This window comes from Melitaea cinxia, chromosome 23 (assembly GCF_905220565.1).
Source record: "Melitaea cinxia chromosome 23, ilMelCinx1.1, whole genome shotgun sequence".
Taxonomy (NCBI): domain Eukaryota; kingdom Metazoa; phylum Arthropoda; class Insecta; order Lepidoptera; family Nymphalidae; genus Melitaea; species Melitaea cinxia.
Window position 1 is genome coordinate 3,994,392 of NC_059416.1, and position 25,296 is coordinate 4,019,687.

Below are 25,296 nucleotides of genomic sequence, written 5' to 3' on the forward strand. Positions count from 1 at the left end.
CCAACTTTCGATTAAAAACTTTTTTGTTGAAATCGGTCCACCCAGGCAAAAGTTCTGAAGTCACATACATAAAAAAAAATACAGTTGAATTGAGAACTTCCTCCTGTTTTGGAAGTTGGTTAAAAAGAAGCCAGTCTGCTTCAGCTTCGCTTTTGCAACATTTTTCATTGATGGCTCCGCTTCTATTAGTCGTAGTAGGTACTTAGCGTATAGCGTTTTTCTTAAATTGACTATCCAAACGTTAAAGTTTCTTTTTTTAAAATTAGAACTGTTAGTGATGTTAAAGTAGCCGCAGCAAATTAGCGTTAAATCCAACAAACTACAGAACACATGATCTTCAGCAAAGTGTTGTGCATGAGCCTTAAAGTTTTCTCAGTTAGTACGACCAAAATAAAAAATAAAAAAGCGTAGCAACGCGCGCCCTCATGGAACCCTAAACCACGCGATTTTTTACACAAAAACCAATCCAATTTTTTTTCTTTGTTTCAGAAAATGGGGTCGCAATATTGGAATCAACTACGAGAATAATTCATGATATCAACATCTGACTTCGAACCAATTGAAAATATATTAAAATGGAACAAGAGTCGACAGATCGAGACAGAAGTTGTAGAAAGTACAAAAGGAAAAGACCAAAATGCAACATACAATATTTACCATATAATGAAAGTAGCAGATGAAAAAGTATCGACATTCTTTTGTAATGAATCTGATGACATGTTGAACAATGGAACAGATTTAAGTGATATTTGTGTTTCGTTTGATGATTACGACGCTTTTGAAGCTACTGTTGTTGTAGTATTATTTCTTCTCATAGTGGTTACGGTTATAGGTAATACTTTAATTATATCAGCTGTGTTAACGACGAAAAGACTGAGGACGGTTACGAATTGCTTTGTAACGAGTCTCGCTGTTGCTGATCTGTTGGTCGGCATTTTCGTTATGCCACCAGCTATTGCAGTACATATAAGTGGTAAGAATTTTTATGTCTATATTTGTTACCAATAATAATCTTATTTGGTATCAAGTAAATGTTTAAGCATTCATATTTTTCACAACAATGTGAAAGATTTATACAGATTTTTTTTATATTGCTAATTGTAAATGTGCTTGACCTTTACAAAGACTTACATTATCTAGCCGCCCGCAAAATAAAAATACTAACTCACTATTTTTTTTAACTATAAAAAAATAAACAATATTTATTAATTATTTCATACCATTAAATACTATTGCTTGTAAAATTACAATTATGTGTGTTTTCGTAGGTATATATATTTTTTTCTCTAAATAATTTCTTACCTAAATAACAAGACTTTATTTAGATTTCTATCTCAAATAATAAAATGTATTGTAAATAAAATTACAATGCCATTCATATATATAATTACAGTCACAGATTAATAAACAAAAGGCAGATGGAGCGTGTGCAACAAAAAATATGAAGCCACTTTTTATTCATGTGTGCGTGGCGACTAGAAATGGCACTGTAGGAACACGTGCATCTATGTGTGTATAATGATACCATAAAAAGAAAAAAACTCCCTGCATTTTTTAAAATGTCCTTTTACGACAATAGGTTCTAAAGTTTTATTTGGATACATGAATTTATAACTAAATAAATACTTTAATAATAATAATAATATTAATAAAGGTTTCGTTAAAAATAACGAAAGAAATAGGTAATATGTCAAGATTTTTATAACTAGCGGTCCGTCCACACTTTGCTTCGGGTACTAATTTTGTTTTTGTTTAATAAGGTTTAAATGGACTTTACAATGTTTACAACTCTAGATAATAAAACTTTAGTGTTTTTCAGTAGTATCATATTTATTTCATTAGACAAATAAAAAAAACATACATAATTTAAAATATTTATTAATAATAATAATAATAATTATCATCGTGTATTCACACACACATACATCGATATACAGACAACTTAAAGACTAGACCAAAAGATTAGATAGTATTACAAATAATTACATTGGAATTTTTTTTTATCAACCTACGACATTTTGCGGTAAAGCATAAGCCATCCTCTTTAAAATGTAATGAACACACAACGCAAAATTTTGAAGTCTGCCAATTATTGTCTTGCCTGCTTTGGCGAATAATAGAAACCCATTCCTCGCGTAGAACAACATCTGTCGGCAATCTGCAAAAATCATTAAATAATAAAACTTGACACAACTTGATTACAATATGTATTCTTTAAATATATCTAGCATCTTCCATTAATTCCACTAATATTATAATCTGGCTATTGCCCATAACTTAACAAAATATATATATGTAATATATATATGTAAATAACTTCATCATTATCATATATATATATATAAGGAACTAAATTAATAATTTTTATTTAAGCTCCTGCATTAGATATTAATGACCGAATCACAGTAAATGGTAATAACAGATAAAAATACATCTAAATTCGGAATAACTATTTAGGCGTGATATTACGTGTGGAAATCGAATACACGTCCGTACATTTAAAAGTCAGTCTCACTAACGCCTAGACCATCAGGTAGTTTCCCCAATTGAAGGGAAAAACATTTCGCCGAACACTGGCAACACAGTCGAATTAATGTCGAGGTTTTGTGTTCCGAGATAACCATAATAATAATAATAATAATAATAATAATATTTATTTAGATGAAGATTACATTATGAGGAAAATAAGTTATAAGTAATTTTTACACAAAGTTTTTTACACAAAGTTTGACAACACGATTAGCGAAGGACTGGTGCTCAAAAAAGGTATAAAATACCTGTACTATAAGTCACCAGGTCCCCCCCCCCCCCAAAGTTAAGAATACAGGATCATGTGCTCAACTTGTCCAAATGGAGACAAGCCTCGCAGATGAAGGTATATGTAAACTTGTTTTACCAATTTATAATAATTGCCAACAAAGACCCAAAAGGTCAACAAGAAAATTTAGGTAATTAGAAAGAAAAATAATAATAATAATAATAATAGTAATAATAAAATACAAACAATTATATACCCAGAGTCAGCTGCTAGTGAACAAGTAGGTTTTCGGTATCATCGTATGTGAAAGATTTGAGCCAGTTGGTAATAGTGAATTTACATTTCAGTCTTGGAAGGTGATAAATGGGTATACGGGAGTTAACCCTGTTATAAAGAAAGTTTCCCAAGTAATAGTACTGTCTCCGAGCTAGAGCCGTTGAAACCTTGATAGAGGGGCATACTTTGTTTTTACGTCTTTTGTCTTGATTAATTTTAGGGTCGAATGGGAGCTGAGAATGCTTTTTTAACAGAATATGAGTTATAAACAATTTCCTCACCGATAGGACATCCCAGGATTTATAAAGATCGTCGGTCGGATATCTAAAAGGAAGTGACGCTGCTGTTTTAAGGATTGCTCGCTGGGCTCTCTCTACACCAATAAGGGCTGACTTACACGAACCACCCCATACAGTGATGCAGTATGTTATAAGGGATTGGCAGAGCGCATAGTAGACAGATTTGATAGTATTCCGATCAGCTACATGTCTTAAGCTTTTGAAAATGTAGATGAGTTTCCTTAGTTTAGCTACGAGAGACAAAATATGGGGCTTGAAGGTGAACGCAGAGTCAATAATGACCCCCAAGTATCTGATATTGTCCACTCTTTCAAGAACCGGACATACACAACTGGTGTATGAAGCTGGGTTGCAAACATGTGCTCGAATGATGCCAAAAGATGGCCATATAATTTATTGAGTGAATAAATAATAAAATCAATTAAATAATTTATAATTACCTGTGAAATGAAATTCCATCCTCTTTTTTTTTATTTTTGGGAACAACTTTCACAATGTTTAATAACACAAGACGGCATTTTTTGACACAAAATAATGAATCACTCGAGACGTTTAAACAATACGACGCTATCTTTAGCACTGCTGCGACTTTGTATTCGCTTTTGATTTTGTATTCGCTTTGGTGGCTTCACTCGCATATTCGGCGCGCTCCATCTGCCTTTTGTTTATTAATCTGAGATTACAGTACATAATATAATTACCTTTACAAATACCTATTCTGTGAAACAACAGGGAGAAACCGAGTACTTCTAGCAGCATCTCCATCTTTAAATTCGAATCTCTTTCACAGATATTTCAAGTACCAATAAAATATGAAGCGTTATTGTTTGAGTGACTCCAATTCTATCAAAAATCGACCTTGAAATCCTGTTCTAAAGTTTGGAGCGCTCCAATTTATTTTTAAATTTATATGCTACGTGGACCGTATTTTTTTTACTGTCAGAACTGTTTTTATTTGGATTTTTATGTTCATATTTTTTAAATGACATAAAAAGGTAAAAGTAACTACTTTTAATACCTAATTTAAAACACAAAAAATTTCATAATTTTAATGAAATACGAAATCTAACTCCAACGACAAAAGTAGCATTCCATTATTTTTCTTTGGCGCCGAATCTTAAGTTATTGTTATTTTTTAAGATTAAACGCCTTTCTTCTCATTTTTCTCTTTATTTAAATGAGGTCTCATATTTTAATGATTTTAATTATGAAAAAACAAATATATATTAACTGAGGTATGGCATAGCAGGAAATATCCTGGTCAAATCTGGAGAAGCCTGACTGTAAGTCACAGTAAAAAAATATTCCTTTTAAGCAATATGCATCAGTATTATTGTGGTGAGTAAGGTGACCAGAGCTGCTGGGGGATCGGGGTAGGGTCAGCAACGCGCTTGCGATGCTTCCGTTGTTGCAGGCGTCTATAAGATACGGTAATCATATACCATCAGGCGAGCCGTACGCTTGTTTGGCGACCTAGTTGTATAAAAAATATATACATTACGCCCAGAGTCTATGTGGGAATCTAAGCCACAAACCTGGAGCGGTTACTTCAAACCGTTACTACCAACTACGCTGGGCTGGCAATGAATTATGTGACGCATAACTATTCGAATACGTATTATTTTTCATCAATGCGTCAGTCATAATAGCGGATGTGACCCAGTTTTTTGAAAGGAATGACATATTATATCATTATTATAATTTAATAACAAGACCTTTTTTTCTGAAAGAGCAAATGCGGTATTTTTAGCTGATTCTTCTCTGCAGAATCTGTGTACCGAATCGGTAGACTGTATAATTATATTATTGAAACAATTATAATTTTAATTTGTGAAATAACGACGCAAAATTGTTTTTAATGTCCACTTCAGTTAAGTAATTTTTGATTTTTGATTGAATCAGTTTGCGTATGCGATGCAATATCGAACTATTTTTAAGTTATATATCACGACATTATAACTTCTCTATTGCATTCCTATCAAATGCATGAAATCTAAAAAAAATTTATGATATCACTTCTTGAACTTCCAATAAACTGGAATATTGCGATGTATGCTTTCAATATCTGATAGGTATCAACTTTTGCTTTATGTTTTTGAATAACAACAAAATTACAGTTTTAGAGATATTGCCGATTCTCTAGACCAACCTAAACAGATTTTTCCTATCGGTCGATTACCTTTTATATCATATAAAATGTGTAATGACTTTATATGTTGATACCAAAAGTTTTAAATGAAAAGTTAGTTTAATAATTTTTAGCGCATTTTAAGTAAAAACTTTTTTTTAAGTTTTACTTTTAATGTTTTATGTGTTTGTGTTTTGGTATCTAATAATAATTATTGTATCTATGAAAAAATGAAATCTCTATACGTCTAGAACAAACACACAAAATAAATTACTTTTTTATTTCATTTGAAATAAAAAAAATAGCAATAATTAGTCACGCGTAAAAAGCTTAAGTACTAAGACAACATATTTTTCTCTTGAGATTTTATTTTCTTCATTTTTCTTATATTTTTCATTTAAAACTGTTTGTTTATTCATAAACACCTAAAAATCTACTATTAAAGTCTTAATTTCTTTTAAGAATTTTTAGCTAATAATTCATCTCTTAAGACAAGCGTGATGTTTGAAAAAAGGTACGGGCAGTACAGAATTAGTAGATTTCATATATTTACGTAAAAAAATATATCGCGTTCAGCCGTTAACGTCCCACTGCTGGGTATACGCCTCTTTCTGCATGTAGGAAAAGGATTGGAATTTAATGTACCACGCTGCTAGTAACTGCTGTAAGTTGCATATTTAGGTTGTAATATCGTCTTTGATATCGACAATCATAAGGACTCCAGTTCAATAACACGTTGTATAATATAAGCATACATGCAACGCTTTTTAATATTAGTCTGAAATTCAAGTATATGAAGTTAAATTCTAAGCTAGAGTTATCTTCCCTACCATATATTTCCTTTAAGCAAAGAATATCGATTTTCGGTAGGAGCGAGATTGCTTTCAAAAGTACTTTTTCTTTATAGAATAATCTCAAAAGAAAATTCAGTCTCGCTCATCATTTATAACGTTTCCTTTGTAAATAACGTAAAAACTAGACTCTCAAAGATTTTCATATTTGTTATATTCTTTGTTGTTCAAAATATTGTTACTGTCTTTTAAATCAATGACATTGTCTATACAGATAAAAAATTTAACCGTCTTCAAAAAAAGATGAAGATTCTCAATTCTATATTGATTATATATATATATATATATATATATATGTGTGTGTGTGTGTGTGTGTGTGTTCAGGGTCATAACTTCGTCGTTTATGAACCGATTTTGATAATTCTTTTTTTTTTTTTGGAATGCAGATATCCTAACGGTGGTACCATGATAAGGAAACCAGAATATGATGATTAAATCCTAGAGATATTGAGGGGAACCCTCAGAAATCACAGTGACGACTAGTGCACTTATTAATTGTTGTCTACTTTTAAGTCGGTTTTTTTTCGTTTACTAGCAAACACAATTATTATGTTTGTTACGTCATAACTTTTTACTGGGTGCACCGATTTTAAATATTCTTATTTAATTTTAAGCTGGTGCTTGCTATGTTGTCAAATTAATTTTATCAAGATCAATTGAGTACTCTTTGAGTTATGACTAATTATGCGTTTTAATTGACTTCGACTACATTTATGATGTTCACATTTTTAAACGGTTTTATTTAGCTCACCCCGTTTGTTTTATTTTTTATTATTCTTGGGTCAAATTTAGTAATTCAAATTTCACCCTCTTCCTGTCAACCGATTAATCTGAAATTTTGTATACACTTTGGATTTTGGTGACAATACAATTATGTTTATTCATTATCATTATAAATTCAAGATGGCCGCCGCTACAAAATGGCGGATAACGTAGGTTTTATCAATCCCATCAATATGGGTATCAAATGAAAGGGCTCAACAAGCAGAATATAATATACTATAAAAAATTGAAATACAAGATGGCGGCCGCTACAAAATGGCGGATAACTTAGGTTTTATCAATCCCATCAACATGGGTATCAAATGAAAGGTCTCAACAAGTAGAATACAATTTACTATGCAAAATTGAAATCTAAGATGTCCGCCGCTACCAAATGGCTGATAACAATTTTTTATCAATCCCACCAATATGGGTATCAAATAAAAGGGCTTGACAAGAAGAATACAGTGCACTATACAACCTCAATATTTAAGATGGGCCTTGCAATAATGAAGCACTAAATGAATTAAACAGAATGCGAAATAAAAACTAAAAACTAGAAAATAAAAATAGGTAAAAAAACTTTTTAAGTTAAACGGTTTTATGTTAAACATACATTGCAATGTTTAAGATAAATGTACTAAAAACCAAAAAATAATAAAATAGATACAGTCGTGGGAATTATAAACATATGCATAGACTAGACTAAAATAAAACCGTGGGGCACGTCAATTGTCTACAAATTATCGACTTAATGTGCGATAGAAGAATCGTTTAATTCGTCGTTAAAATAGGCAGTTGGCCCGCAGACGGTGAGGAAATTACTTACTATTTTCTTGCTCATGGAAATTCCAATAGTTATACACTCCATGTAAATAAAAGAGATGTTTCAACTAGTTTATCGTTGGACATTCACACTGCTGGCTGGCGAGGAATCGTTTCACTGCTCGTAGTTTGTCTTTAATCGACAAAACATATGATAAAAGTACTACTCGCTCACCACTATGAAACCCTAAAACTCGCTTATAATCGAGCTTGCTAGCTTGTTTCCACATTCTAGCCCTACTTATCACACGTCCATCGTTGTCGGTTGAACAACTGCCTAATTATAGTGTAACATTACAAAACAAACATTTTAATCAACGATTGTAGACAATTGACGTGCCCCACGGTTTTATTTTAGTCAAGTCTATGCATATGTTTATAATTCCCACGCCTGTATCTATTTTATTATTTTTTGGTTTTTGGTACATTTATCTTAAACATTGCAATGTATGTTTAACATAAAACCGTTTAACTTAAAAAGTTTTTTTACCTATTTTTATATTATTATAATTTTTTAAATACAACTAAGTCAGCAAACAAGCGTAGGACCCACCTGATGGTAAGCGATTACTATAGCTAACAGATACCTGCAACACCAGAAGCATCGCAAGTGCGTTGCCAACCCTACCTCCACAGAAGTTCTCAGGCTACCTTACTTACCACATGAATACAACACTGCTCGAGAGTATTATCATTTAGCTGTGTTTTTCTGTAAGGTTGGGGCATTATACGAAATTTTCTTTCACCACCAAGCTCGAGAAGAAAGTCTCTGATCGGGATGTTCCAGGTTTCGAGGACGATATTTCCTATTCTACCCTACCTTGATAGTAAATTGATTATTGTGGATGTTAGTTCAAGTCGTTTTTTTTTTTGTTTAAAAACTAACATAATTATCTATAATCTATAATCTATAATATATATAAAAGCGAAAGGTCACTCACTCATCACGAAATCTCCGAAACTATAACACCTACAAACTTGAAATTTGGCAGGTAGGTTCCTTATAAGACGTAGGCATCCGCTAAGAACGGATTTTACGAAACTCGACCCCTAAGGGGGTAAAACGGGGGTTGGAAGTTTGTATGAAAGTCCTATGTTTTTGAAGTAAGAGACTTGAAATTTAAAATGTAAGCTCTATAGATGGTGAAAAGGTGTCCAAATAATATATCATTAGAAATTAACTCCATTTTGGGGTTAAAACGGGGGATGGTAGGCTGACTCACTTATCGCGAAATCTCCGCAACTATAATAGCTACAAACTTGAAATTTGGCAGGTAGGCTCTTTATAGGACATTAACATCCGGTAAGAACGGATTTTACGAAACTCGGCCCCTAAGGGGGTAAAACGGGGGTTGGAATTTTGTATGAAAGTCCTATATTTTTGAAGTAAGAGACTTGAAATTTAAAATGTATGCTCTATAGATGGTGAGAAGGTGTCCAAATAATGTATCCTTAGAAATCAACTCCCTCTTGGGGTTAAAACGGGGGATGGTACGCTGACTCACTCATCGCGAAATCTCCGAAACTATAATAGCTACAAACTTGAAATTTGGCAGGAAGGCTTCTTATAGAGCGTAGACATCCGCTAAGAATATGGATTTTACAAAACTCAACCCCTAAGGGGGTAAAACTGGGGTTGGAAGTTTGTATGAAAGTCCTATGTTTTTGAAGTAAGAGACATGAAATTTAAAATGTATGCTCTATATATGGTGGGAAGGTGTCCAAATAATGTATCTTTAGAAATCAACTCCCTTTTGGGGTTAAAACGGGGGATGGTAGGTTGACTCACTCATCACGAAATCTCCGAAACTATAATAGCCAAAACTTGAAGTTTGGCAGGTAGGTTCCTTATAGGGTGTAAACATCTGTTAAGATCGGCTTTTACGAAACTTGACCCTTAAGGGGATAAAACGGGGGTTGGAAGTTTATATGAAAGTCCGATGTTTTTGAGTAAGAGACTTGAAATTTAAAATGTATGCTCAATAGATGGTGAGGAGGTGTCAAAATAATGTATCGTAATCTATATATAAAAGAGAAAGGTCACTTACTCACTCATCACGAGAATTCAAAAACCGTCCATCCAGCGTTTTTTAATCCATCTAGGATGGACAAAGGTGAAATTTGGCAGGGAGGTAGATTATAGTAAGTAGACATCCGCTAAGAACGGAGTTTGCGATATTCCACCGCTAATGGGGTTTAATTGGGATTGATAGTTTGTACGAAACATAAACAGCAGCTATAAGTTCGCCTGATAGGTTATTTATACTGCAGCCTGAAAATAAAGCTAAAAATGTGGTGTATAGAGAGGTTTTATAAAAATAACTATTAAATTATACTAAATTGTGCCTTTTAATAATTGTGTTTGCTCGCAAACGAAAAAAAAAACCGACTTCAATTACATCGACAAGTAATACAACGTAGATCGACGAAAAAATAGTCAAGCAACTACGCGTTATCAAAGATTACTCAAAAAGTAGTTATCAGATCTCGATAAAATTTATATGTGACCATATGATAAACATCAGCTTTCGATTAAATTAAAAATTATCAAAATCGGTACACCCAGTAAAAAGTTATTACGGATTTTCGAGAGTTTCCCTCGATTTCTCTGAGATCCCATCATCAGATCCTGGTTTCCTTATCACGGTACCAAACTAAGGATATCCCCTTTCCAACAAAAAAAGAATTATCAAAATCGGTACATCCAGTAGAAAGTTATGCGGTATAATACAACGTAGGTCGACGAAAAAAGCGTCAAGTAAAAACGTATTATTAGATATAACTCAAAAAGTAGTTGTTAGATCGCAAATAAATTTAAATGGGACCAATTGGCACACACCACCTTTCGATTAAAAGACAATTTGTCGAAATCGCTCCACCCAGTCAAAAGTTCTGATGTAACATACATTAAAAAAAAAAAAAAAAAAGTACAGTCGAATTGAGAACCTCCTCCTTTTTTGGAAGTCGGTTAAAAAAATACTCCGCGTAATAAGCATTTCAAGTCGCTGAAATAAAAAAATAGTTTGCGTTAAACATCTTAATAGTAATGCATATCTTCATAACCACGCGAACGTAGTCGCGGGCAACAGTTAGTGTATTATAAAACAAAGTCGCCAAAAGTGTATGTGATCGATTCCCTAAAAATCTACTGAACAGATTTTCATGCGGTTTCACCAATGGAGAGAGGGCTTCAAGAGGAAGGTTTACGGAACGGCTAAGCAGATTTTGATGAGAGTTTCATTGGAAGTTTGCCGGTAAAAGTTTGTGAAACACTGATTTCAACGCGGGCGCAGCCGCGGGCACCGCTAGTACTAATATATTATTGTAAGGATAGGTAAAGAAAACTCACAAAAAAAATTGAATAGTATTTTCATATTACCTTTGTTAACATCACACGCACACTTGGTTCAGTCGTAACGAATCTGCGTAGACTCTCGAACCGATAACAAACAATACAAGCGGTCAGACCGCAACACACACCCGCATGATCTATACCAATATTTGTTACGTATCAAACCCATTGTTACAGTTGAAGCTAAATGGGTCATTATTTATTTTTATTATTTTCATTCATTCCTTTAACAAAGATACAAATTTTATGCTGACTTTACAAATTCACCTAACTGTCAATACAGTTTGGGAGCGAAATGCACTCGGATTTTATAAATATTATTATACTAGCTGCCCGGACAGACTTCCTTCTGTCAAAAGTTAACATATATATATATATATATTTTTTTTTTTTTTTTTTAGTATTTAAACCTTCCGTGGGCCTTAAGTAACACACAAAAAAGTAATTTGTCGAATTGGTCGAGACATTCTCGAGATATGCTCTTAGCAACATTCATTTTTATTTATATAGATTATATAACTAGACAAGTAATATAAGCTGATTCTAGCAATTATAATAGCACAGATAGTGTATAATTAACTATACAGTTAATAATAATAATATTCAATTTACTATAGCGTTTATATTTGACGTTTTTTTATGAATTTTAACCCTAAATCAAAGTTTTTTATTTCAGACTTTTTAAAAAAGGAAAAAGTTCTGAATTTGACTAATTTTTTTTTAATGTGTGTTTTACCTCATAGATTTTTACTGGGGGTAACGATTTTGATATTTTTTTTTTTTTTTTTTATCAAAAGCTGATGCTTATCATGAAGTCTTATTCAAATTGAATCGAGATCTGACGACTGCTTTTTGGGTTATTCCTAATAATACTCATTGACGTTTATTACTGTAATTCAAGTCGTTTTTTTCTCATTTGAGAGCTAGCACAATAGCTAGCTAGAATAGTTAACTGTATATTTTAATATAACCAAGACTTGGACAAACTCGTTAAAAAACCTATCAAATTTTAGTAATTTCTATTGTCGCAATTGGCTGAAACTATATACACATGTTTGTATGTAATTTATGCGTATTTAAAAACCCTGTATAAAATACTCTTTCAAATTCTTTAAGTCATAAAGTGGTTTATTGACTTTTGAGTTCAACAGCACAAAAGCAAAATAATATCATCCTAAATATTATAATCCAATACTTTTAATATCTCTCACGCGTCTTTCGAAGCCTTTAAGATCAATGATCGATGTTCGAAATAAAAGCTTTCCCTAGTAATCACCATGAAATTCGGAGAAAGAAGACGAAGGAAAAGTTTGATTTATATTTAACAAATTTTATTTTTAACAAAATTAATTATTTTATATTGATAGCCTGTTTTATCGGTTGTGGATTTAGTTTATCCTGTGCATAAGTTATGAATATACTTTAAGAGCAGGATGTTAAGTAGACCATTAGGGACCTATTTCTAGTGGCGTAGCGAGCTTAACTCGCGCCCGAGACACAATACCTTATTCCCGATTCGAAAACCATATGATATCTCCAGCAATTTTTTGTGTTTTCTGTGTTTTGTTGGATTTTTTTGTGTTTTGTTGGACGTTTCTCGTAAAGGGGGACCATTTGGGGCCCCTTTACTAGAAACGCTTGGGGTATAATGCCCCTTCTTCTCCCCAAATAACTATCAAAATTGCTTTCAATCTACCTGTTTCATTATCTGAACAATCTAGACAGTTTGTGGTACATAAACTAATTTGTTAGCAAACAACAATATTACAGAGAGCTATAGCACTTCGTTGATTATGTTTGTGAACCTTGGAATATTGATATTGTTGCACTGTGTAACTTCTGGTTACGTTAGTTTACTTATAAGTTATGATAGTTTCGTCTTCTAGCTTAAGGTCATATTAAACTAGCTAACCCAGCGAACATCATCTCGTGAGACTTTTTTCGCCCAAGCGTTCTTGTAAACAAAGCTTGGGCTAGCCATAATGAATACAATAAAAAAAAACAATTATCTAATTTGGTGTACATCACTTCATCACTCATCACTTCAGCCTATCGCAGTCCACTGCTGGACATAGGCCTCCCCAAGTTCGCGCCACACATCCCGGTCTTCCGCAATCCTCATCCAGCCTACACCGGCAATCTTACGTAGATCGTCGGTCCAACGGGCCGAAGGACGTCCCACACTGCGTTTGCCAAGACGCGGTCTCCACTCTAGGACCCGTCTACTCCAACGGCCATCGGTCCTGCGACACAGATGACCAGCCCACTGCCACTTCAACTTGCTAATTCTGTGGGCTATGTCGGTTACTTTCGTTCTCCCGCGGATAGTCTCATTTCTAATCCTGTCTTTGAGAGAGACCCCAAGCATAGCCCGTTCCATTGCACGTTGAGCGACTTTAAACTTGTGGACCAGTCCCTTGGTCAGAGTCCACGTCTCGGCTCCGTATGTTAACACAGGCAGGACGCATTGCTCGAAAACTTTTGTCTTCAAGCATTGCGGAATCTTCGAAGTGAAGACTCGACGGAGTCTGCCAAACGCCGCCCAGCCCAACCGAATCCTCCTATCGGCCTCCTTCTCGAAGTTGTTGCGGCCTAGTTGGATAGTATGGCCTAGGTAAATATAATCCTGAACAACTTCGAGAAGGGTACCATCGACCGATACCGGTATCGGTATGACTTGGTTGTTAAACATAACTTTCGTCTTATCCAAGTTCATACAGAGACCGACACGTCGGGAGGACTCGTTTAGGCCGGCCAGCATTTGGCCTAACTCATCCAGCGTCTCCGCAAAGATGACAATATCGTCGGCGAAACGAAGGTGAGAGATGAATTCACCGTTGACGTTGATGCCCCGTTCCCCCCAATCCAAGGTCTTAAAAACATCCTCTAGCGCAGTGGTAAACAGTTTCGGTGATAATACGTCCCCCTGTCTTACCCCGCGCTGGAGGGAAATAGGTCTTGTTCTTTGGTCATTGACATGAACGGTCATCGTCGCCGCGTCGTACATATATTTTAGTACCTCGATATATCGCCAGTCGATATGACATCTCTGCAGAGAGTCCAGGACAGCCCAGGTCTCGACGGAGTCGAAGGCTTTCTCGTAGTCCACAAATGCCATACACAGCGGTTGATTATATTCTTCCGTCTTTTGGATAATCTGCCGAACAGTATGGATGTGGTCCACGGTGCTGTAGCCATTTCGAAACCCAGCCTGCTCTGGTGGTTGGAATTCGTCGAGTCTTCTGACGAGACGATTCGTAACAACCCTCGAAAACAGCTTATAGACGTGGCTCAGAAGTGAGATCGGTCTGTAATTCTTTAACAGAGACTTATCGCCTCTCTTAAAGAACAGCACCACCACACTCCTGGACCACGCCTCCGGCGTGGTACCTCGGTGGATGACGGCGTTAAATAGTCTTGCCAAGGCTTTCAGGACAGGTCGCCCTGCGGCTTTAAGGAGTTCAGTGGTAACTCCGTCATCCCCCGGGGCCCTTCCGTTTTTAAGCTGCCCGAGCGCTGCACCAATCTCATCCACTTCGAAGTCCGGGATACACTCCGAATAATGGCGCAACAATGGTGCCCGTGGATCTTCGGTGTCCCAAGTCGCAGGCTTGCGTGCGCTCGACGAGTACAGCTGTCCATAAAAATTCTCAACCTCTTCTCGGACCTGAGGGCGAGAGCAGACGGTTCTGCCATCTGCTGTTTTAAGCTTCGCAAGAAGGCTTCTCCCCAATGGTCTTTGGAAAACTTTGGACCCCCTATTCTGCTCAATCAGAGTAGCAACCTCTCTCGTATTTGAGCAGCGGAGGTCTCGGCGAATAATTTTCCGTACCCTCTTGGAAAGAGCCCTCTGTTCTGGCGAAGCAGCCGGCAACTCACGCCTCTGCCGCATCAGATCCAAGGCTTCGGGAGAAAGTTTGGACTGCTTCGTTGGCTTTGTTGGTGGAAAGTGCCTGCGACCCAGTGTACACACCGTCTTCACCACGTTGTCGGTTATCTCGTCCACGTCGCTAGTAGTTTCCAGCGAATCGAATCGATTTTGGAGTTCCAACTGAAACTGCTCGGAGCCACATAGTATTTGGGGCAGCGTAGGTCGGAGAGTAGATTTCATCAAGCGGGTCCGCTCCTTTCGGAGACATATATTCAGAGTGCCCCGTACTAGCCGGTGGTCGCTGCCGGTGTTAAACCTGTTAACCACTGAGACATCTCTGAATATATGCCTTTTATCCGCTATGATGAAATCTATCTCGTTCCTCGTCACAGTATCGGGGCTTTGCCATGTCCACCTCCTTTGGGGCTTCTTCTCAAAAAATGAGTTCATCAAGAAGAGCCCCTCCGATTCGAGGAAGTTGACAAGCGTCTGCCCCCTATGATTCCTGTGCCCCAATCCGTGTGGTCCGATGCTCGATCCGTCGCGGCCTTGTACTCCCACTTTAGCGTTGAAGTCTCCCATAACAACGCTGTAGAAGGTCGAAGTAGTGCCATGTATGGCCCTTGTGATATCTTCATACAAGGCTTCGACTTCATCGTCAGAGTGTGCCGAGGTCGGCGCATATACCTGTATCACTTTCAGGGAGTACCTGTCGGTGAGCTTAAGTACAAGGTACGCTACCCGGGTCGACACACTACTGACTTCCACAACGTTGTTAGTGAGAGTCTTGTGAACCAGAAAACCGACGCCACCTTGGGAAAGCCCATCACCTTCACGGAAGTAGAACAAGTGCCCGGAGTCCAGGATCATCGTGTCCTCTCCCTCTCTTCGGACTTCAGACAACCCCAGTATGCTCCACTTAATGTGACTAAGTTCTACCTCAAGTTCGGTGAGGTGATGGTCCAACCGTAGCGTGCGTCCATTATACGTAGCCAGGAATATTTTTCTATGGCAGCCTCCCGTACCCCGGTGATTCTTAGCACCCTCTACCCCACCGTTACCACGGCCGCTGCCGTAGCCGGGAATAGTGGGGCTGCCGGGAACTGAGGGCCTTATTTTTAGGTTCGAACTCATGGGGGTTTTTGCCCATAGTCACCACGCTGGGCAGGCGGGTTGGTGACCGCAGGGCTGACTTTGTCGCACCGGAGACGCTGCTGCCCGTCCTCGGTCTGTGCATTTAAAAAGCCAGCAGTTGGATGGCTATCCCGCCATCGGTCGGCCTTTTAAGTTCCAAGGTGGTAGTGGAACTGTGCTATCCCTTAGTCGCCTCTTACGACACCCACGGGAAGAGATGGGGTAATTTGGTGTAGTATGGAAGTTATTTTACGATTTAGCATTTTTATATTTATTTTTTAAGCTGAGACACAGGTTTCTTCTAGTTCAGTGACAGAGCTTAATTCAACAAAATTGGTAAAATCAAGAAAGAAAGGGATTTTTATATGTTATATATATATATATATATATATATATATATATATATATATATATATATATTAATATAGTTTTTAGATTTAAAAGTGTTTTTCTTTAACTTTAAGTTTATAATAAATAAACATTATAATTTTTATTATATACATAAATATATAGGAAAAAAATTAATCAATAATCAAAATTTTAAAGAATTTATATGCAAATTTAGGAAAATTCGGGGGAAATGTGTAAGAAAAATAAATTAATAAAATTACTAAACTGGATTAATAGCTATTTAAAAACCACATGATCGACTTTATTTGTTGTTTGACTAACCCTTTGGCGTAGTTAGCATATATGTAGCTGTACCAGTCGGCTGTTACCCCTAACACAAGCATTAAGTTGCTTACTTTAGGAACAGACGTGTGTGTATTGTGTAGATATAAAAAAATAATAATAAGATTTTTAAATAAAAACTACTATCAAAATGAGAAAATTTTAAAACACGTTGCTTATCTTAAAACAAACCACAATTCAAAACATTACCATAAAATACGAAAGAGGGAGTAAATGAAAAGAGGTATTTTTCTTTGTTCGTTTAAACCGTCATCAGATAAATTAAAACATTCGTAATTTTAAATCGCTTTACAAAAGTAGACGGTAAATAAAAAATGAAAATTGAAAACACATTTACATTTTATAATTTTGTTTTCATTGACGCGAACGATACCTTAATACGTGACGCCGCGTTGGCGCAACGGTCACAGCCATGGATTGTACCTTTTGCGCTGGCGGTTGCGGGTTCGATCCCCGCACACGACAAACATTTGTATTGGCCATACAGGTGTTTGCCGTGATCTGGGTGTTTGTGCAGTCCTTGCGGGCCTCCCCACCGTGCCTCGGAGAGCACGTTAAGCCGTCGGTCTCGGTTGTTATCATGTACACCTGATAGCGATCGATACTCATAGTAGGGAGTATATCCGCCAACCCGCATTTGAGCAGCGTGGTGGATTAAGCTCTGATCCTTCTCCTACATGGAGAAAGAGGCATATGCCCATCTGTGGGATGTTACATGCTGAATCAATCAAAAAATGCTATCAGTGAATGATTTAAACGTAAAATACAAAATTAAGGTATATATTCGCCAACCCGTGTTGGAGCAGCGCGGTGGATTAAGCTCTGATCCTTCTCTTACATGGGGAAAGAGGCCTATACCCAGTAATGGGATATTACAGGCTAAAGCGTATACCTTAATATGATTTATGCAACAGCTTCGTATACAACTTTGTTATTTATGCATATCGAAAAAATTACGATAAAAAATTGATTCCGCGATACTAAAAGACCCACGCGGCTTACGAGACATTTATTACGATAATATATGTTTCAATAGCAGATTTATTTTCTATAAACAATACAAGCTGTACTACTCTTATATAATATAACTTATCCGTTAGCTTACTAATTTTAAAATACTACGCTTCAGGCTGTTATATCCCACTGCTGGACATAGGCATCTTTCACCATTTAGGACAAGGATCGAAGCTTAATCCACCACGTCGCTCCAATGTGGGTTAGCAGATATTTTTCCTACTAAAAGTAATAATTGATATGAGGTGTACATGATAACAACCGGGACCGACGGCTTTACGTGCTCTCCGAGGCAATTGAAATTATAAATTAGGTATATCAAATCATTTAATTTAGAGTTTGTCGATCACAAATAAAATAAAATAAACGTCTTAATTTTTACAAAACAAATATAGATGTACGAACTAAAAACATTTCCTAATCTTATATTATTTAGTATAGAGTATTTGTATTTCGCTATTTTTTGTTCTCTCTCAAGAGAGAGACTCTTTTATTTATAGTTATTCAAAGAAGTGTTTTAGTTTGAAGTTTTCAGCCATGTTATTTTATTACATTACGGCTTTTGTATGTGTATTGATCTCAAACAGAAACCTTCAATATTTAACTTGGTATATCTTTAGAAACTCGCAATATATAATAGTAATAAGTAATATATCTTTCTTATATTTAAAGGTAGATGGGAGTTGGGCTGGATCTTTTGCGACATATGGATCAGCCTGGATATTCTACTCTGCACTGCGTCTATTCTCTCACTCTGCGCGATCAGCATAGATCGATATCTGGCCGTGACAAGGCCGCTATCTTATTCTAGAAGAAGAAGGTCAAAGAAATTGGCTCTGACAATGATCTTCTTTGTATGGATAGCAGCTGGTGCTATCACATGTCCACCTATGTTTGGATGGTAAGTACCTGTATACACTTTTAATATATAAAGCAACATAGGTTTTTGTACATCTTGTAATACATCACGTATTAATCCAAGATATTTGAAAGTTAAACTACATGTAATAGTCGTATACTTTTAACGTTTCGCACACTTGTAGGATAAACGTACTCTCTGAGGTCCTCTAAAGGGCTCACATTTGCTTCACGAGTACCCGCCTCCCTTACTAGTGGCGCAGTAAAGACCACTAGGGTCATCAGCAACATATAACAAAAAACAAAAATGTACAAAACAGCGGACTGTTTTGTATAGAACTGAGGTAGGGCACAGCAGGAAATTTCCTGCTCAAAATACGTAGCAGCCCGACTCGGGTAGTATTCTCGAAATTACGGAAGATCACAGCTAAATAATACTGTTTTTAAGCATTATTGTGTTCCTGTTGGTGAGTGAGGTGACCAGAGCTCCTTGATTGCGGATAGGGTCGGCAACGCGCTTGCAATGCTTCTAGTGTTGCAGACGTCTATAAGCTACGGCAATCGCTTACCATCAGGTGAGCCTTACCCTTGTTTGCCGACCCAGTTATATATAAAAAAGAACAATTTCAATTATCATACACATATTACGATAGCATTGTATTATTAAAAAGAAAAATATAAGAAATAGAAAACTTCACGATTTAAATACTGTTTTTTTCACCTCTGTTTATAAACTAATTGACTTCTTATTCTTAGGTACGAACCAGACCACAACCAAAATGGTGTATGCCGGTACAATCAGAACCCTGGCTACGTAGTATTTTCCGCAATGGGCTCTTTCTTCCTACCTATGATAGTGATGGTCTACGTTTACGCCAGAATATCTTGCGTTGTCGCGCGACGTCATCAACAACTCTCTAGCACTACGAAATACAACAAGGTTTGTATTGTAATTACATAGTTGTGGAGCTCTCTACCATTCCTTAGAGTGCGCTTCTTAATAAGCAAGTTTTGGATTTAAGCATTTTATTTTAAATAGTATGTTAAATGAATTGATTATGATTATTTTTATACAAATTATATTTATGTAATATTTTTTCAAACCATTTTTTTACATATATTCCATAAAACTATTGTTGTGAATATATTAATTATAAAAAAAAATTTGTCAGTCAGTTAAGCCTATCGCAGACCACAGCTGGACATAGGCCTCCACAAGTTTGCACCAAAAATGGCGTGAAGTCATGTGTTTTGCCCATAGTCACCACGCTGGGCAGGCGGGTTGGTGACCGCAGGGCTGGCTGTGTCGCACCGAAGACGCTGCTGCCCGTTTTCAGCCTATGTATTTCAAAGCCAGCAGTTGGATGGTTATCCCGCCATCGTCCGGCTTATTAAGTTCCAATAAAGTATTTTTTAATTTATGATTCCAAAATAATAAAAAAATATTGAATAAGATAAAAGTATTTCACAAATAATGTAGTATACAATACAAATTACAATTCAGCTTTTGTTACAGAGAAGCCACTTGTCCTGTATTCGAACAGAATCCGATTCTTGTTCGGACAAACTCTCGCTCCGTCAGAACGCTTCGAAACAACCATCGAAAACATCGACCCAACACAGCGAATGTTCAGCGCAAAGCGACCAGAAATGCCCTTGTTGTTTCCGTAGTGAAAAACGTCGACAATCGAAGTATAGATCGAACATTGAAAAAGAGTCCCGTTTCAATAATGACGTTACATTCAAATCCAACTTGAAGTATAAAGGCACTCGCAACAGGAGTTGCTCAGTCAAAGAACATATGGAGAATCGAGTGTCATCTTTGAGAAGGGAAACTAAAACTGCTCAAACGTTAAGCCTCGTTGTTGGCGGATTCATAGCTTGCTGGCTCCCTTTCTTTGTATACTATCTTTTGACTCCATTTATTCCTGACACGTATGTAAACTCGGTTTTAATGTACATCCTGACTTGGTTAGGCTGGTTCAATTCTGCGATAAATCCATTTATCTATGCTTTCTACTCACCGGACTTTAGAATGGCATTTTGGAGGCTCACGATTAAAAAATGTAAACGAAGCAAGCGCTAGTCTTTTAAACGTTTGAAAGTGCTTTTTGTACGTATCGGAAAGGTGATGACAGAAATAATTCTAAGTAGAAATACTCGTAGAGTAGGTTAAAGTTGTAAGTTAAAAAAATGAAAACTTAATAAATCATTAAATACGCATATTATGTTATTAACAATATGAACTTATCTCAAACTGTTTCAACTGCTAATTAAAAATCTTACATATTAAATTCTCGTGTCACAATGTACTCCTCAGAAACGGATGGCCCGATTATTATGAAATTTTATGTGCATATCGGATAAGTCTGAGAATCGGCCAACGTCTATTTTTCAAACCCCTAAGCTATAAAGGGGTGGAATAGAGGAGGTTAATAACATATATGGTAAAACAACGTTTGCGGGGTCAGCTAGGAATAATATAAATATTTTTCTCAAGGAATTATAATTATTAGTTCGACAAGAATATATGTGTATAAATGTCGGCATGTTTATTGACGACTGATTTCAAGTCTTATTTACTACAATTTTGTTACTAAAAATTTTCTGTTTGTGAACCCGTAACAATTCGAAAAGCGATCCCCACTCTCTCGCCGAGCACTCAATATCTGTGCCGATGTGGTTATAGGTATATTTAACACATCGCGTGACCGTAATAAGCGACAACTTAGACAATTTACAATTAGAACAATACATCAGTATCTCAATACATATGTACCTCAACCTTACACACACAGCCAATTAATACTGCTCACAAGTAAGGTACACATGGATTGTACCTGTGTTATGTAAGCTGGCCAGAGCTTCTGGGGAGCTTCTAATATCGCAGGCCTCTATAGGATACGGTAACCGCTTATCACCATGTGGGCCGAATACTTGTTTGCCACTTAGAAGTATAATAAAACGTGATGTAGTTTTATCACTATTAGCACTGTCGTCGTATACCTAATGAGATAATATTTGTAGTTTGTAGTACTTTACTTTCATTTTCCAATTTAGTTGCAATACTGAAAGAAATTCAACAGTTCGGGAATAATCCAAATAATTACCTACTTTATATTTTGTCTTGTATTATTGTGTCTTGTTGTTTAGATTTACTTTCAATGGCGTCGATAAAGTTTTTTTTTAACATTTTGTGTTCATATTATTAAATCTTATGTATTACAGGAACTTAATTCTAGTCAACAATATAAATTGTTATTTTCACATTAAATGTTGTTAAGTTGTTAATAAGTTGTTAACTTTTAGTATTGTGTAAGTTATTTTAATGATAAAATACCGTATTAAATAAATTAAATATGTATTTAATAATATAATAAGTTATTTTAATGATTAAAACACCGTATTAAATAAATTTAATATGTATTTAATAATATAATAATAAATGTACAAATTTTATTTAATAATTTATAGAACTCGATCTCATGATTTTAATTGTATATAAAAAAATTGTATAACAAATACGTAAGTTACGTAAAAATTAAAATATAAATATATAATGAAATATTCCACTCCAATTGTTGTTGTTTAATTTTATGCTAAACTTTATTATAATTAAATGAAAAAATATAAATAATTTACAGGAAACGTACCATAATAATAATAATAAATAAAGTACCATAGTACCAAGTATCTACGATAACTTATTGGGAAGACTCAGTGTAACTTATATTGTAAACAGATTTCATGAATAAAGATATTATTATTAAAAAAAAAATGAATGAACGGTCACAGCCATGGATTGTACCTGTTGCGCTGGCGGTTGCGGGTTCGACCCCCGCACATGACAAACATTTGTATTGGCCATACAGATGTTTGCCGTGGTCTGGGTGTTTGTGCAGTCCTCAACAGTTGTGCAGTTACTCATAGTAGGGAATATATCCGCCAACCCACATTGGAGCAGCGTGATAGATTAGGCTCTGATCCTTCTCCTACATGGGGAAAGAGGCCTATGACCAGTAGTGGGATATTACAGGCTGAAGCGAAGCGAAGCTGGATCATCTAATAATCAGATAAATAGAAGTTTGTATTATTCTATGATACTTTTGTTCTTAATATACTATCAAAGTCAATAAATATAATAAAAAACGGATGATTGATGATGATTTGTAAGGGATCGCTGTCTGTACATGGAAGATGAGAAAAAATGTTATTAGGACCTTTATCAACGCTAATAGCACCCAAAACAATGATTTTTAGATTTTTTTTTTAACAAAGCTACTCTTTTTATTTTACAAATTTTGTTCTAAAATTTGGAAGTGATATAAGTATAATAATGTGGTTAAATCTATTGCATCCCACTTGTGTAAACACGATATGAGCTTTAAAAATTGCTTGTTACATACTCTTTAAGTTACAACAGCTTAATAATTAATATTCATTGTAAACAATGTTATAATAATGTACTCGACATATAACTAACGAATTTTGCATTAATTTGCAACAATGTCAAGAAGCGCTTGACCCAACTTATAAATTGATAAATTAAATCGATGTTCGTATTATAACTTTATTGTTTTTTTTTTTGTTTTTTTTTTTTGACGATTTTGCATCTCTATTTTAAATATACTTTTTGAAATTTTTCTTATATTCATATATTGAGAGTACTTCATTGAACTCGTATTGTTTTTTTGAAGTTTTCATTATTTGATATAAACTTTCTTATAACTGATTTATAATTTTATTTTATTGATAATATTTTTAATACCTTTTTTTTACGTGGAGAAAATCCATCATAGATACCCTCTGGCGCCCCCGCGTTATGTCAGACTTCTACTGACTAAAAAACCACCAAGTGTGAGCAGTCGTCCGCCTGGGCTCAATATTTTTACTACCTAGGTCAGCCCTTTGTACACAACAGCTAAATCGAGTGTCGTTCCCTGTCTGCTGTGATAGCCCAGAAAAGTTTCAGAGGTGTTTACCGTTTAATTTTTTCATGCCCTCAAGTCAATTGATACACCTAATCTTTGATTTTCCTAAATCGTTGGGTCATCGAATTCTATTAACAGTACTTAAGGCAACTCCTCTGTCTCTAATTGATCTCTACGAAGGGCCGGCCATTCTATACATCGGACAACACTCATAGCACCATTAACTAGGTCGTGATTAACATTGATGCTACGGCGTAAAATTACTCGCGATCCAATCTCAATACATACGGTATTCATTACGGAACTATTTTTTTTTAATACGAGTATAATAACTGCACACACGCGTGTGATTCGGGTTCGAATCGTAATTTATTTTATTTTATTTATTTTATTTATTCAAGGCTCATCAACGCAAGGTACACAGCAAACTATCTAGCGTACGTACATTATGTTAAAATGTTCGTGTACCCGCAATTACAGATGGGCACAGCATTTACAATAATGACGCTCGAATAATCAATTAAATAGTAATACATATTTTTACAATCAGTCACGTTTGATTATGATTGTACAATAACGTTAGCAAAGTATCAAAACGTCGCATTTGTTAATTATATTAGCACAATAAAATTATTCTAGATTAAAAAGAATTTACAGTTGGGCTAACTTAATAATTTAACAATTTCTTAGATCTTTAAGACAATGATTTAAAAAAAAAAAAACAGTAATAATAATTATAAAAAATAGAGAACACAGAAAAGATCCAAAGTGCAACATAGTCGATACATGAACAACTGTAGTTTTTCGATTAGTAACAAAACAATAAACAACAAGAACAAATATCTAAAATCTCAGAATAAACTATAGTACATTATAAAATTAAGAGAGCCCCTCCATATGTCAATAGATATACATAATTATTATAAATTTCATAAAATCAAATAATAATAAAAACATTAAATTCACAATCGTAATATTTTCAAAATGTCACAACGTGTTCACAATAATTAATGACCAAAAATAAAAATAATTGAAGATTAAAAGAAGAAAAAAAAAAAAAAAAAACTTATTTACGGCTGATTTTCAATGATTTAGTCAATAGTACTAATTAAAAATAAATTTTAGAATTTGAGAAAAAGGAAACCATTTACATCTATTTTTTATCAAGTTATATAATAAATAAATAAAGTATACCTGCAATCATTTGTAATGTCGGCTTTTATGATAAGACTAAATTACAATGTCATTCTTTACAATTAATTAATATATTATAATATCATTACCAATAATTAGTTAAAATTAAATATAATTAATTAAAATTAAATAATTAATAACGTCACATTATTCTGACCATTTCAATTTAAATAGAGAATAAAACACAAATTAAATTATTACAGCTGATTTAAATCAAATATTAACTGTTCCGATTTATAATATTTCCATGCTTTAATCTTATCTTTTCAGTAATAGTAAAAAAAAAATAAAGAACTTAAAGTCGTCAATAAATGTAACTAACATTAATCAAGATTTAATATATAATAAAA

General features: G+C 35.0%; 1 protein-coding gene and 1 long non-coding RNA gene across 2 annotated transcripts; one reads left to right on the forward strand and one right to left on the reverse strand.

The window, feature by feature from the left end:
- Positions 1-531: 531 nt before the first annotated feature.
- LOC123664946 (alpha-1A adrenergic receptor-like) lies at positions 532-20,907 on the forward strand. The gene is made up of 4 exons (XM_045599312.1): positions 532-973; positions 18,636-18,864; positions 19,578-19,761; positions 20,338-20,907. The coding sequence occupies exons 1-4, from the start codon at positions 532-534 to the stop codon at positions 20,905-20,907; spliced, it is 1,425 nt and encodes a 474-aa protein (XP_045455268.1).
- On the reverse strand, positions 1,923-4,012 carry LOC123665058. The gene is made up of 2 exons (XR_006744977.1): positions 3,774-4,012; positions 1,923-2,158 (listed from the first exon to the last, which is right to left on the reverse strand). It is a non-coding gene; the product is annotated as an uncharacterized LOC123665058 (long non-coding RNA).
- Positions 20,908-25,296: the final 4,389 nt, after the last annotated feature.

Coding starts and splice junctions, on each gene's coding strand:
- LOC123664946 (XM_045599312.1), top strand. CDS start 532: ATGATATCAACATCTGACTTCGAACCAATTGAAAATATATTAAAATGG. Junction 974..18,635: donor TATTGCAGTACATATAAGTG/GTAAGAATTTTT, acceptor TTATATTTAAAG/GTAGATGGGAGTTGGGCTGG. Junction 18,865..19,577: donor TGTCCACCTATGTTTGGATG/GTAAGTACCTGT, acceptor TCTTATTCTTAG/GTACGAACCAGACCACAACC.